Below are 16191 nucleotides of genomic sequence, written 5' to 3'. Positions count from 1 at the left end.
TCAAGATCAATGACAATTAATGGGGTTCCATCCATGACTGGGCCATGGGCTGTACCTAAGGGACAAAAAGTTGGGATGCAATGCAGGATAGGGCAGAGCCCTTCTCCACCCCAGCTAATGCTGGAGGTGGGCCTGAGGGGGGATGAATGACTCCTTATCTCTGATGCTTTCTACCATATATTTATGGGGTTTTCTTTTGTCTTGTGATATTTTGCTGCTGTTGTTTCCCTGACATTGTGGTTCCCTTTAGCTGGCAGGACTGATTTGTAGCAGAGAATTGGTTATGCTGTTGATTATCAGCACCCAGACTCCATGGCCCCGATTTGAGCTTCATCTGAGTCTCCCAGGGAACAGGGGCAATTAATAGTGTCTGTGTCTGTTCTAACAGGAACTAGTTGGGAATTTTTTGACAGAACATTTTTTTTCTTTGGAAAATGCCAATTTGTCAAAAAGGTTTCTCCGGTCCAGGTTGGAATTTCAGCGAAACCTGCCCCAGAGTGGCCAATAGTCTGGTGGTTTGGGCACACCTCTGGGCTGGAGCAAACCCAGGTTCAAGCTCCTGCTCTTCCTGAGTTGCAGCAAGTACATAATGTCCTTTATCCCAGGTGAGTATCCTAGCTACTGGGCTGCAGAGTCAGTCTCTCATATTGGAGCTGGTCCACTTTTGTATAAATAATTAACTATTCATTAGGCCAGAGAGAACGCACATTGACTCTGTAGTCCAGGGGCTAAGGCCTCATGTGGGAGACCCAGACTCAAGACCCTGTTCCAAATCAGGTAGAGGCGGGACTTCAACCTGTATCTTCCACATCCCAGATGAGTGGCCTAACTTCCCTCTTGTTTTGTCATGAACATTTTCTAAAAGGCCTCATTTTCATTCTGACGTGGAATGAAAATGAACGTCTACCCCTCCAACTTTTTCACAAGACGGAATCATTGTTTTCTAGCCAGCCCTGCACCTCGCTGTCCATGGCCACAAAGAACTGGTCTAACAGCCTGGAACACTTGCATTGCATAGGGGTATCTGTCATTGCCCAGCCATGTTCCCAGTGTCTGGCTCTACACCACCTCCAGGTTACCATATAGCTGGTTAAGCCAGTGTACTGGCTGCTTTGTGCCGCTGGAGTGACCCCCAGGAGTGCACTGATATTATGGGGGAGGGTGCTATGAAAGTGCAGATTATAGAGAAGGAATATCCTTGTGAACAAACATTTTTATATAAGGGATCTTTCCTGCTTGGAGCCTCAGATTGGAGTTTGCCTAGTGGACAGGCTTTGTTGATTCTGTTGAGTGAGTTTGCAATTCTTGTTTGCACTTAATTGTCTTGCTAATTTATTTGTTTTCATTTGTCAGTTTCTTGCTATTTGTATTTGGTTATTAATTGTAAGGTTTTGTGGTTCAATTGTATTATAGTAAAAGAAGTCTGGAGTGGAATGTGGAAGCTGTTTAACAGTGCACAGCAACAGTGTATAACAGCTGAGGATGGGAAAATTTGAGTAGGCAAAATATAATGTCCTTATTTCAGCTAGGACATTAGGGTTGTAGCAACCCTAGTTTTATAAAAAGTGCCATTGAATCTGTAACGGCACTTACTGACCCATGGCTTTACAGATCTAAAAGACGGCACCTCCTGAAACTGTCTGTTAGCACTGTGCTGAGGCCTGGGTTCAGTACTGGCTCAAAGAGAAGAGCATAATAACTTGAAATTTCCCTTGAGGTTTCTCATCCAAGCACTGGCCTGGCAAGATGCTGCCTGGCTTATGAGATCTGACCAGATCACAGCCTGTCCTGGTTTACTTTCACTTCCCACACACACAGTACAGTCATTTAAGTCACTGAACTAGTTACAAATTATTGGCCCTGCGATTTCATGCATCTATGAAAATGTATTACACTATAATTCCCTGCATTTGCGCTAATGAAAAAGTTTGGCACTTTCTCTAGTAAGTCTTATGAGGACAAAGACTGAGAGGGATCACTGTAACTATTTCAAATGAGAATAATACATTTGATTTTTATCAAATTAAAATGAATAAAACTTGATTTTGTACTGGTCAATGTCCAGTGTGGCTGTTGGAATTCTGAAAATTACTATTCTCAGTAGGTTATAGAGAAATATTTTTAAAAGCATTCTCAAGCAAGCTGGAATTGTCAAAGTAAAAATATCGATTTACATCTTGGTACTAGTCTTGAGAAATTTGAGTCTGAGGGGATTGTTATAAAAGCAATCTAATTGAAGTGTAATAGGCAAGTTTAATGAATATTTGCGCTGCTTATCAGGCACTTAAGTTTTGATTTATGACAAAGGGTATTGTGTGGCCCCAAAAGTGCACCTGTAGTCAGCAAAGAGATAGGGGCCATGTCATACTAGCAGTGTACGTAGTTACAAAACTGTGATGCCTTTGTTTTCCTTATACTTCACTTTTACATTTCTAAGAACTACACCTGTTTGTCAAGATGGCAGCCATGTTGTTCTCAGAGTTGCTCCATGCAGGTACAGAGGAGACATATACACTGTGCTCACTATACAAACTGACTTTCTACTTTTACATATGCTAAACTGGAAGTCATTTTACAGTGAAAGTATATAGTTATTCTTTCTATCTGGAATACAAAACACTCTTCTCCACAGATGAGGCTGGAAGGGTCTGAGAAATATGAAGAGTTAGGGTAAAACTGGCCTTGTGAAATTCAGATGCATCATAAACTCCAATAGTGCATCTCAAGTTGTCCAGTGGAGTAGGATGTACAGCCAGAAAACTCATTGTTGTGAGAACCACTGGGGACCCTGCGTTGGTGCATGTCCCTAATTATGGATCTGTATGCAGATAGGTGGTCAGGCAGCTGAAGGCTTTCTGCTGAGCAGATTGCTCAGCACTAGTAACAGCTCATTTTGCCCCTATGCGCTCCTATTTTTATGGAAGCACAGAAATGGAGCAGTTCGATAACAGCAGCAGATTTACACACCTGGATTTTGCAGCACAGGCTGCCCTCTGTAGGCTGGATCTTGTCAACCCACATGGAGGTTGGTGAACCACAGGAAACACATAGCCACATCCTAGGGATCTCAGACACCTCCAGTACCAGCAGAATAGCTTTTTCATGTTGTACTGCCATTGGCCAAGCAATTGCTGTGGTTCTTTTAGTTTCTTTTGCAGGGAGCTGTGGCAAGCAGCAAGAAAGTTTGCTATCTTGCTTAATCACGCTAACTTTTAACTCTCTTCTAGTTTTTGGTGCAGAGTTGCTCCATGGGAATTGGGCACAGGTGTTTGGGCTGAGATTCCTGAAAGATGGGATTGCCTGCATGCTGTTTGTGACCACCTCTCATCAAGGATTAGCATATATAAGGCAAATAAACAATTTACACAGAGAAAATACCCACACTTCATGTCACTTGATTTCTCCTTGAATAGGAAACTGACCTTCAAGGCCCTGAAATCTGCTGCCATTTGATATGAGGCAACACTGTAATAGATCATGCATTATAGTGTTTGTCAGGAATAATAGGCATATATATATATATATATATATATATATATATACAGCTCTACCTCGATATAACGCTGTCCTCGGGAGCCAAAAAATCTTACCGCGTTATAGGTGAAACTGCGTTATATTGAACTTGCTTTGATCCACCGGACTGCGCAGCCCCGCCCCCCCGGAACACTGCTTTACCGCGTTATATCTGAATTCACGTTATATCGGGTCGCATTATATCGAAGTAGAGGTGTATATTGTGATACATGTCATGGAAATGCCTACAGATAATTCTTTAGTCAACTCCCGTTCTTGTCTTTTCTTTCTGCAGTGGACTTTCATTTTCACCATAGAACTTTTGCTTTACGGTCATCAGTTACTATATTAAAAGACTGTACCCTGTGATCATTTCATCAGTAAGGGAGACAGCAAATGCCTGAAGAAGACGATCTGCATGTAGTTGACTGATTTGTATTGGGCCAAACAGGAAACCTAAACTAGACAATATGTTTATAGCATGAGCTAGTTCTAGGATTCCCGCCCCCGCCCAGCTCTATCTGCTATACATCTTTGTAATTTGCCTAACATACAGACTCAACCACACATAATTCTTTCATTAAGTGCATCTCAGATATAAATATTTCAATGAGAACTATAGAGGAGGGGAAAATAATTTTGCAAGAAAACAAGCTTACTGCTGTTTTTCTTTGTGAGATTTATGAGACAGCAGACCCTCTTGAATGGCTTTCTAACCAAACGTGCAATTGGTTGTTTGCCCAGAAGCCAGCACACAATAGCTATCAAATATCTACCACAAATTAGTACATTGTTCAATTTTCATTCTAAGTCCCTGACAGTCTCTGGATCAAGCAGCTCAGTAACTATTAACATCATTTGTGGTTTGCTAATGCAAACCGGAGAGATACGGCTAGATGACTCTTTCTGCTCTGCACAGAAGTTTGATTTGTTTACAGTCTTGAGGCAGATGGAACTGGGCAATGGCTAATCCCCTTTGTGAGATTAGGGATGTACAGAAGATATTATCCTCTGAAAATATATTGAGTTAATTTGCAAATAACAACCCAAATACTGCAAGATTTATTTTCTAAAGCTTATTGTTTTAAAGTCCCTTTAAAACTATAAATCCTATGCAGTGATGCTTACTGGCCTTTGACATAGCAATATGTATTAGTGAACAGTATAGTAATGTAGATTGAATAGACCACATACCTTCTTGGGCGATGTATCAAATTTTGTTATTGAGAATTATAAATATATTATATGGATAACCCTTACAAATAATGAAAAGCAGCCCAAAAAAGCTCTGTTACAGCAGTCTTGCATCACTAATATGGTCCATCAGATTAATGTGACCGTGTGGTACAGCGTTGGCACTGAATCTCAGATAAAATAAAAATAGGTTGCCTTGAATTCATAAATGAGCATTGCTATTTTTCATGTAAGATGGTGAATTGCTATTTTTCTTTATCATTATAAACCTGATGGATGTTTTAACTGGCAATCACATATGGTGGGCGAGGGACTTTGTTCCAACATAACTTAGGCAGCGTTCAAAGGCCTGGAGGCTCTTGCTTGCACCACTCCTGCTCCTGCCCCAGGAGCGAGTACTGGCAAGCAAGCTGATCATCACGGTCAATTACTTTAGCAGTATGTCATCAAACATGAGAAACTGTGAAGATAACGTCCACTTTCACTGAAGCTTTGCAAATATAGGAGACTGCTTTTAAAAATATTTCCAGTTAACCTACATAAAATACAATAGATGCAATACAATAGCAATACATTAAATGGCCTGATTGCTAGAGATGCTGGGCAACCTAACTCCAACTAAAGTCAATAGGAACTGCAGGTGATCCAGGCCTCTAATGCTCAATAAGACCAACCAACTCCCAAGTAGTTCACTATGCAGAAAAAAATCCCATGCATCGGACTGGAAACTCCAAAGATTCCTTTCACAGCCTGGGATGGTGGGGTAGATCCTCTCCGCACACACAAAGAAAAAAAAGTAACCAAACCCAGAGTGCTCCCGTTGACCTCAGTTGGAACAGAATCAGTCCTTGCAAACGCAGCATGGTGAAAACTTCCCTTCTCACTCACAGATGTGGTCTCTTCCAGATCAGGACTCAGGTCTGTTGGCAGGGCTCTGTGGGCAGTTTGTGGGGCTGTAGCCAGCCTGTAGAATAAAGAACTAATTTTAAAAATAATAAGAGACAATGAATTGTGTGTATTACTGAGAAGGATACACATGTACACACATTTCATTTGCTTATTTTATTTCTCTTTAAATTTTGCCAGGCCTTCAGGTGCCATAAGAGTATTACTTTGTATAGTATCAGTCTGAAAGTATTTTTAATAAATGTCTTTGAACAGTGGAATACTCATAAAGTTTTGAGTCGTGGGCTAGGAAACACACTGGCTTGACCTACTTGTAATAGTGCTTGTCACCCATCTTTTAGCTTTAAATCAATCTGTCATTTTTTAAAAGCTTCTCTGTCACACTCTTAAAGTGAAATGTAACTGCCATTGTGTTAGTCTCTATGGGCCAATTCAGGAAAGCACTTAAGCATGTGTTTTTATCACCCTTTTTGAACAGGACTGCCTTCCTGAGTTCTCATTCCCTCTTGACAGAGCAGTGTATCCGCACACACACTCATGATGCTCACGTGCCATTAAAGAGGAAATCCGAGTCTTGCATTCAAACTAGGATTGACTTGCTTTTATGATGAAACTCCTAGCAAATATTTCCTCAGGTATAACTTTTAAAATCCCTTCCATTTGAACAATTATGAAAATGCTCTCCAGGTATATTACAACTAGAGCTGGTTGGCAAATGTGGAGTTTTCAAAACACTGAAACCATAAACTTTTGGCTGAAAACCAAAAATTTTAATTCAGAAATGCCATTACAGTATATCATGGGAGTTGTATTTGAAATGCCTAGTATCCCCATTCTCCTCTACAGGCAAAACTTCCTGGTCAGACTACATCTTCCATGATGCACCATGTTCCCCCTCTTCCCCACCCCCCCCCCCCGAGCTGTGTATCATGGGAGTCCCCTGCTGTGGTCCATCATGGGAGATGTAGCCCAGCTGGAGAAACTGTTCATCTCAAATGAGTGTTGATATAACCATTGTAACAAAACACACCATGATGTATTTTTGCATTTGCTACAGAAAAAAGTTATTCTAAGAATGTTTGAGAGTTTAAAAAAAGTTTATTGGAACAGTTATTTTTATAGAGGCAAATGTCTTACCTTGTATAGAGGCAAATATATAGAGGCAAATGTCTTACCTACAAGGAATTCGGCTGACAAGACAGCATCTTAAAAGGACCTAAAATAGTTCTGAAGTGTCACAGATTTAATGCCCATTCCCAAGGCCTTCCACGGCCAAAAGTGGGAAACTGGGAATCTACCTGCTCTCATGGAATAAAGCTCCCATTTCTGTTCCTATAGGGCAGCAAAATATTAGTCTTTAGAGCTAGGACATTTTTATGTAGAGAACATCTTCCATGGTTGCAGGACTAGGTCATGTCCATCCTAGGTCTTGGATAGATATAATTTTGGGGGGAAATTCCACATTTAAGTGGGAGAAGGATTTCTTTGGCAAGATGATTACCGTCTTGTCTGCAATGATGCTATTTTAAACTACTCAGAGATTCTGAATGTTAGATAAGTTCTGGGGGGATGGATGTGGTGGTCAAAGGTTGATGATAAATAAATGTATCAGTTTGTTATGCAATTTATTACATGTATAATCTTTGTTAGCGGTAGCCATCTTACAAATACAGAATTTTGTGAGCAAAGATGTTAGTAAAGAGACAAATGCCAATGCTCTCTCACATCCTAATCCTTTCCAGGGCCGCCCAGAGGGGGGGACAAGTGGGGCAATTTGCCCCAGGCTCCGGGCCTTGCAGGGGCCCTGCGAGCCCTGGCCGAGAATCCCTTCCCTGGCTACTCACCTGGTGGTGGTCCCTTCACTCGCTCCGGGTCTTTGGCGGCATTTCAGCGGCGGGTCCTTCAGTGCTGCCGAAGACATGGAGCAAGCGAAGAACTGCCGCAGACTCGGCGCGCCGCCCGGTGAGTACAAGCACCACAGCGGGTGGCGCCTTTTTTTATGTCTGCTCCCCTGCTTTGCCCCAGGCCCCCTGAATCCTCTGGGTGGCCCTGATCCTCTCTCCTGCTTCACGTCACTCAAAGTGTTGATACCTCTTAAGATAATTCACATCATCTGAGTAAGAGTTTTGAGTGAATTTTAATTTTTCAATGAATATGCTTCTTAATACAGCACTTATAGCTTACTTATATGCTGATACATCTCAACATTCTCCTTCCCAACAGCCTGGGATAGATTGACCCTAGCCCTTACTCAGCTAAATAGGAAGTAAGACCTCCCACTAACTCTCCTGTGCAGTTGAGTAAGGGATATTCCCTGATGCTCCCCACGCAAAGAAGTGGACAGAGAGGAATGAGCAAAGTCTTGGCTGGGCCTCTTCTATTTGCCTGCCAAAGTAGTTGGCCAGGTGCCTGGAGGGTGGAAAGTAAGCTGGATCCTGCAAAGATTTGAAGTAGCATACTCCCCTTGACAACAAAGGAGGAGCAAGGGAGAAATGGTGTCCTTCTGAGGCTATGTCTACACTTTAAACGCTACAGCTGCACAGTGTAGCCACTACAATGACAGGAGGAGTTCTCCCATCACTGCAGTTAATCTCCCTCCTCAGGAGGCAGTAACTAGGACGACGGAGGAATTATTCCATCAACCTAGTGCTGTCTACACCAGGAGTTAGGTCGGCTTAACTATGTCTCTTGGGGCGTGGCTTTTTTTAGACCCCTGAGAGATGTAGCTAAGCCAATGTAGATTTTCCGTGTAGACGAGCCCACATGTCACAGTTTGTTCCAGAGGCTCTTCTTGGGGCAGCATAGCTACACACTGCCTCTTACTCTGGGCTCTGTCTAGTGGCTCTGTCTGGACCTATATGAAAAGGAGAGAGAGAGTGACATTACAAAATAGACACAAAACTATACCCTTTCTTTTGGGTTTCCCAGTGAATTTGGGGCCTGATTCTCCATTGCCCTGCAGCATAATGTTCCCAGGTTGGAATAGCTTGCTCATTAAACCAGAGAGAACCCTTTGCACCCTGCTTTGCAGGGGTGTCAGTGACCACACAAAGTGTAAGGTAGCAGGAAATTGGGCCCTTTCAGCTCATACTTTCCAAAACTCCAAATCTAATAAAGTTGTCCTTAGAATTATGTCTCATCCGATTCAGCACTTTCAAAAAGACTGAACAATGATCACTCACAGTATTGACAAACATGTTTCGGAAAATCAAATCAATACTTGATTTAGCAACATTCAATTACACATATTTCATTTGTAAATTGTTCACTGTAGATTTTATTTACCTTATTATGAAAGACCTCAGCTTTATAGAAAATCAATTCTCTGTCATTTAAATGTTTTCTTATAACTGAGCTTGGTCTCCATTTATTTTTTGTAGTGCTCCTAGTATTAAGAAGATATAATAGACATATCTGTCAAGAATTTACTGTTATTTTGCTGTAGGGATTCTAGATGTTTACCGAAATTATTGTTAAAATGAGTGTTTTAAACTTGTGTAATTTATTTGTATCCAGAGTGAAAGATTAATAGTAGCTGCCTATATAATATGAAACTCCAATTAAAATAAAAATTAAGGTATCAAAGTTGTCACATGCAAGAATTAGCTTGACTATTAGAAATAGACTCTGGGCCAACTTTTTCCTTTCAGTTATATTGGTGGAAACTCACATAAACTCATCTGAAGTCAGTGGAATTGCTATGAATTGCTGGCTGTATTTTAAAGAAGCCTTATTGAGGGCGCAGGAACAAACCATCCCGAAATGCAGAAAGAATAGCAACTATGGCAGGCAACCAGCTTGGCTTAACAGTGAAATCTTTGGTGAGCTTAAACTCAAAAAGGAAGCTTACAACAAGTGGAAATTTGGATAGATGACTAGTGAGGAGTATAAAAATATTGCTAGAGCATGCAGGTGTGTAAGCAGGAAGGCCAAAGCACAATTGGGAGTTGCAGCTAGCAAGGGATGTGACGGGTAACAAGAAGGGTTTCTACAAGTATGTTAGCAACAAGAAAAAGGTCAGAGAAAGTGTGGGACCCTTACTGAATGGGGAGGCAACCTAGTGACAGATGATGTGGAAAAAAGCTGAAGTACTCAATGCTTTTTTTGCCCTGGTCTTCAAAGACCAGACTCCTGCACTAGGGAGCACAGTATCGGGAGGAGGTGAGCAGCCCTCAGTGGTGAAAGAACAGGTTAAGGACTATTTAAAAAAGCTGGACATGTACAAGTCCAGGGGTCCAGATCTAATGCATCCAAGGGTGCTGAGGGAGTTGGCTGATGTGATTGCAGAGCCATTGGCCATTGTCTCTGAAAATTCGTGGTAATCAGGGGAGGTCCCGGACAATTGGAAAAAGGCAAATATAGTGCCCATATTTTAAAAAGAGAACACGGGGAACTACAGACCAGTCAGCCTCACTTCAGTCCCTGGCAAAATCATGGAGCAAGTCCTAAAGGAATCCATTTAGAAGCACTTGGAGGAGAGGACGGTGATCAGGAACAGTCAACATGGATTCACCAAGGGCAAGTCATGCCTGACCAACCTGATTTTCTTCTATGATGAGATAACTGGCTCTGTGGATATGGGGAAAGCGGTGGATGTGATACATCTTGACTTTAGCAAAGCTTTTGATATGGTCTCCCACAGTATTCTTGCCAGCAAGTTAAAAAAGTATGGATTGGATGAATGGACTATAAGGTGGATAGAAAGCTGGCTAGATCGTTGGGCTCAATGGGTAGTGATCAACGGCTCTACATCTAGTTGGCAGCCGATATCAAGCGGAGTGCCTCAGGGGTTGGTCCTGGGGCTGGTTTTGTTCAACATCTTTATTAATGATCTCGACACTAGATGTGGGGAGAGAGAGATATGATGGAGGGTAGGGATAAGGTCCAGAGTGACCTAGACAAATTGGAGGATTGGGCCAAAAGAAATCTGATGAGATTCAACAAGGAAAAGTGCAGAGTTCTGCTCTTAGGAAGGAAGAATCCCATTACTGCTACAGGCTGGGGACTGACTGGCTAAGCAGCAGTTCTGCAGAAAGGGACCTGGGGATTACAGTGGATGACAAGCTGGATATAAATCAGCAGTGTGCTCTTGTTGGCAAGAAGGTGAACAGCATATTGGGCTGTATTAGTAGGAGCATTGCCAGCAGGTCGAGGGAAGTGATTATTCCCCTCTATTTGGCACTGGTGAGGCACACCTGGAGTAGTGCATCCAGTTTTGGTCCCCCCACTACAAGAAGGATGTGAACAAATTGGTGATAGTCCAGCGGAGGGCAACAAAAAAGATTAGGGGGCTAGAGCACATGACTTATGAGGAGAGGCTGGGGGAACTGGGGTTATTTAGTCTGCAGAAGAGAAGAGTGAGGGGGGATTTGATAGCAGCCTTCAATTATCTGAAGGGGGGTTCCAGAGAGGATGGAGCTCAGCTGTTCTCAGTGTTGGCAGATGACAGAACAAGAAGCCCTTGTTCTCAAGTCTGAAGTTGCAGTTGAGGAGGTCTAGGTTGGATATTAGGAAACACTATTTCACTAGGAGGGTGGTGAAGCACTGGAATGGGTTACCTAGGGAGGTGGTGGAATCTCCATCCTTAGAGGTTTTTAAGGCCTGGCTTGACAAAGCCCTGGCTGGGATGATTTAGTTGTTGTTGGTCCTGCTTTGAGCAGGGGATTGGACTGGATGACCTCCTGAGGTCTCTTCCAACCATAATATTCTATGATTCTATGATTTACATGGGGCAAATCAGAGAAGACTTTGGACCACAGATGAATGGAATTTTGATTTAAATTTTGCAAAATCATAGCAAAACAAGGGGTAACATTTTCCAAAGCACCAAAGTGACTTAGGAATTTAATTGGACTTAGGTTCCTACAGCCCAGATTTTTAAAAGCTTTAAAGGACTTATCCTGCTAGTGGTAGATGTGGAGTATCTAACTGGGCTTTTTTACAATAGATAGCTTACCAATAGAGGGCGTTATAATATGATAGCTCTCGCGCTGCCGGGATGCCGAAGCTGAGCAAAGAGGCCAAGCAGCGGCTGCAGCAGCTCTTCAAGGGCGGCCAGTTCGCCATCCGCTGGGGCTTCATCCCCGTCGTGCTCTATCTAGGTTTTAAGAGAGGTGCAGATCCTGGAATGCCTGAGCCAACTATTTTGAGTCTACTTTGGGGATGAAAGATTGGCCATACTGTACAGGAACCATTTGATGGACAGAGAAAATGAAGATGTGAACCTTCACAAGGCTAAGGAAGGAGTACATTTTATCACATTACACTAGCTGGCCTGAACAGCTTCCTGATGGCATAGATGTACATACAACAAAATGGAATTTATATTGACCTAATTTATTTGGTTTACAGTGAAATTAAATAAATACAGTTTGAATCCAAAAAAAAAAAAAAAAACCTTGGAGAACTCTACTTACAGGAAGTGCTTATGGGACTAGGATATGTGGAGGAAGAAGTAAAGTCTGAATATTGTACTGTCTTGGTTCTCCCTCCACTTATGCCTGAATACTGAACTGGCTTCCTAGCAGCTCAGTGAAGAACATGAACTACATGGCCTGAGTGTACTATCCTCTAGATGATTGTTGTGCAAAGCCTTGGCATCTCATAGTTCGGTTTCTTTTTCTGTAACATTGGCTTTTGGACAAATATCTTTGAATGTACCTACAGTGGAGTCAATGCATGAGAGATTAGCTCTTGCCTCTGTAAAACAAGAATGCTTGAGCAATTTGAACTAAAATTTTATTCTGGTGCAGAAACAGAATCAATTAGGAGCATTTTCTAAAAGCGATGTTTTTAAGCTTGTTGTTAATTAGTGTTGTGTCTGAACCCTGAACATGTATCATCTTTATTGCCATTATTTGTAAGTTTGCAATTTGCGTCTGTGGATTTGATCAGAATGTTGACTAGGATTAATACAGCCTTTCTTTGTGCGGATAAATAACAAAGCAGGATGAAACATGATGTAACAGGAAAAATTGGCCTCCATAACACAGTAACATTTTCTTCTATTTCCAACACACTTAAATTGAAATAGAAAGGGGTGTAAAATAAATGACATGGTGTCGCCTAATACAAAAGTGCTGTTCATTTCCTCTTGTACCAAAGCATTGTAGTCGAAGTGCTCTACCACAGAAGGCAGGACTGACTGCATTGTGGCTTACATCTGTGCTCTTTTTTCTCCCTTGTTCAATTACAGATGCAGTTCCTGGGTAAGGCAAAGTACTGGTAACATTTTAAAATGATGATACGTTTATTTGCATGATTGTTATGGGATCTCTGTAATGCAAGACATGCAAAGTGTGATATCAATGCTTAAATATCAAGGTGATAGGCAGCTCAGAAATACCTGAGACCTGATTCTATCCTAGAGAAAAGAACTAAAAGGTTTTGAGTCTTCATGAAACACAACATCATTGTCCTCAGCCTCTCGTGTTCTGCCCCAAAATAAGACTTGCCTCGCACTTATTCTAACTGCAGACAAAGGGGAACATCTGCACATTCACATTAAATACTTCCCCCCTCCGAACGATGTTCAAATCAGCATTCCTTCTCATTTGAAGCTGAAACACTCAGAAATGGCCCCCAGATACTGCTTTTGGGCAGAGAGCTCATATGGGACAGGATTCTTTGTTGCAGAGAATGTGCAACCCCTCTATGGTCCCTTTCATTCCAGCACCACCCCCCTCCATGAGCTGATTCTGTTGCTAGGGGCCCTTCACAACACAGAGGATGACATGGGATTTGGCCCTACTGTTCCCTAGTCTGGTGAGATAAGCCTAGAGGCATTTTTCCTGGTTATTTGCTCCGTGAAAATGAAAGAGTAAGATATTATTATTCTTTAGCGAGAATGTCTATAGGTTCCAATCATGGATCGGGCCCTCTTGTGCTAGGCTCTGTACATAAGCACAATGAAAAGATGGTCCTTGCCACAAGGGGCTTACCATTTAAGCAACGGTAGTATTGTAAAAATGTTGGAAATTTGGTGTAAAAGATATTGGCCCAGATTCTGGTCCCTGCTGGGTGGCAGGGTGTTAGGAGGGGATTTTACACCGCTTTGGAGGTGTAACAATCAGCATATGTGGGTTTATGCTGCCCCTTGTTACAGCCCCTAGAATAGAGGCATGCCAGAGATAAGCCCCTAGGGCTGGTCTAATTTAATTGGCTCTGGAGCTGGTTCAGAACTTCGGAGTTGCAAAGGCAGCAATAAGCTGACCCATCTCAGGCATGTCTCCACTTAACCTGTTACAGTGGCAGCACTGCAGCTGCGCTGCTATAGCACTTCAGTGTCCTTCTGCAGCTATGTCTATGCTTAAAATGCTACAGCGGCAGGAGGGATTCTTCCATCAGTCTACATAAACCACCTCTTCGAAAGATGGCAGCTCGCATAGGTGCTGACTTTTGTTTTTGTAGGCGAGTGCTTTTAAAGGGGTATGTGTGTCTGGGGTGGTGGACGCTCTGCCAGTTTTGGGGGAAGCTATTTTCAGCATATTTATACACTTCTTTCATATTCTAGTTATTGAATGTGTCTATCATTGGTAGCTTTACTATTTTAATAATGATTAAATTATGAACCACATCATTACATTATCCTGAATTACAGTATATTAAAATAATTGGAATCCCCTACAAACTGTCTTCACTAACGTCCCAGTTTAAAGAGACTATGTTTCACTGTAGTTTTCTGGATAAAACTCAGCAATCTTATTTACATCTAGTTCCTTGGTATGGTCTTGCTGCACGTTAAGGACAGCTACATTATTCAGTTGCATCTGTCCCGGGGCATAGCCAGGTGGAGAGAACGGGGGAGGGGGGGGGGGCCAGAAAAAAAAAGGTGCCACCTTCTGCGGCACTTTTACTGACGGGGTGGCGCTCCAGGTCTTTGGCGGTACTTCAGCGGCGGGATCGTCACTCACTCCGCGGGTCTTCGGCAGCATTTCAGCGATGAAGCTTCAGTGTCGCTGAAGACACCCGGAGCGAGTGAAGGGCCCGCCGCCGAAGTACTGCCGAAGTCCCGGAGCTCCGCCCCATCAGTAAAAGCACCGCAGCGTGGCACCTTTTTTTTTTCCCGCTCCCGGGTGAGTAAAATTAAAAAGGCACCACTTGTGCTCGGTGTGGGAGCGGCCGCTCCCCTGCTACCCCCCTAGCTACACTACTGATCTGTCCTATTGATGACTGGAGATAATTTTTAAGTCTTCTGAAGCTGGAGGACGAGCAGTCTGTGGTTCAGGATGATACAGGCACAGTGAAGATTCTTATAAATTTGCAGTTCTCTGGAAGCACAGCGCTTCCAGAAGACTGCAAATGACTCCAAGATCTCTTTCTTGATGGGTAACAGCTAATTTAGGCCCGGTCATTTTATATGTATAATTGGGATTATATTTTGCCATGTGCAATTCTTTGCATTTACCATTGAATTTCATCTGCCATTTTGTTGCCAAGTCACCCAGTTTTGTGAGATCTCTTTGTAGCTCTTCACAGTCTGCTTTGGACTTAACTATCTTGAGTAATTTTGTCCCATCTGAAAATTTTGCCACCTCACTGTTTACCCTTTTTGCAGATCATTTATGAAATGTTGAACAGCACTGGTCCTAGTACAAGCCCCTGGGGGCCACCACTATTTACTTTTTTCCATTCTGAAAATGGGCCATTTATTCCTACCCTTTGTTTCCTATCTTTTGACTGGAGTGCCTGGCAATGCTTTCAGAATCATCTAAGGATCCTTAATTTAATTTAATGACAAGCCTTTTCTTATCTTAATCACCCTGCCTCTGTTTATAAACAAACTCCCTGCCCCAAGGGAAGAAGCTGTTAGCAGCACAGAACTCATCCAATTCCACACTCAAGCTCTGGCTCCTCGGTGCTGAGCACCATCTATGTTTCTCTTTTTCATGGGTGCTTGAGCCCTGGAGCATCCACAGAGTCGGTGCCTATGGTAGGTAAGTTGATGAAAAAATTCTTCCATTGACGTAGCACTGCCTACACAGGGGCTTAGTTTGACTTAACTGACTCAGGGGCATGGATTTTTTCCAGCCCTGAGCAATGTAGCAGGGTCGACGTAACTTTTTAGAATAGATCTGGCCTCACCAAGCTCCATGTGTGTGTGTTGCATCTCCAGAGGGCTGGAAAATCTGGCCCATAGTGAAGGCTTTTTGTTGTTTTAAACTCCTCTATTTTTTACTCCATTTTCTTACACATTCCTTTCCAGATGCTGCCTGTGCTGCTCAGAACTGTTCTGCTGGTCATGGGGGCCCCTGAACCTCAAGCTGCAATGATGTCGCTCACCACTCCAGTGTCTCTGCCCCACATTCTCTGAGCAGGTGCTGGTTCCTCTGACGTCCGGCATTCCACTAGGACTAAAACCACCATCAGAACATGGGCATAGACATTCAGAGCCAGCATCTCTACTCAGGTACAGATTTCAGAGAGACACTAGTGCTTGAATGCTCCTATATCGATGTACTGGATGCATTTAGAAATACTTTCCATGATTACAGGACATTCTGCAGAGCAAAAGGGAGACACTAATGCAATACTTCAATATTTAAAAGCTTTTCAATGAAGGCGCCTGAAGCTCTTTTA

General features: G+C 42.6%; 1 protein-coding gene across 1 annotated transcript; it reads left to right on the top strand.

Annotated features, from left to right (window-relative positions):
• Positions 1 to 11600: 11600 nt before the first annotated feature.
• Positions 11601 to 12009, top strand: TOMM7 (translocase of outer mitochondrial membrane 7). Its single transcript, XM_044992852.1, has one exon. The coding sequence runs from the start codon at positions 11612 to 11614 to the stop codon at positions 11777 to 11779; it is 168 nt and encodes a 55-aa protein (XP_044848787.1). The 5' UTR covers positions 11601 to 11611; the 3' UTR covers positions 11780 to 12009.
• The last annotated feature ends 4182 nt before the right edge of the window (positions 12010 to 16191 follow it).

This window comes from Mauremys mutica, chromosome 1 (genome assembly GCF_020497125.1).
Source record: "Mauremys mutica isolate MM-2020 ecotype Southern chromosome 1, ASM2049712v1, whole genome shotgun sequence".
In the NCBI taxonomy this organism is placed as follows: Eukaryota; Metazoa; Chordata; order Testudines; family Geoemydidae; genus Mauremys; species Mauremys mutica.
This window is presented reverse-complemented; position numbering and strand designations above follow the sequence as displayed.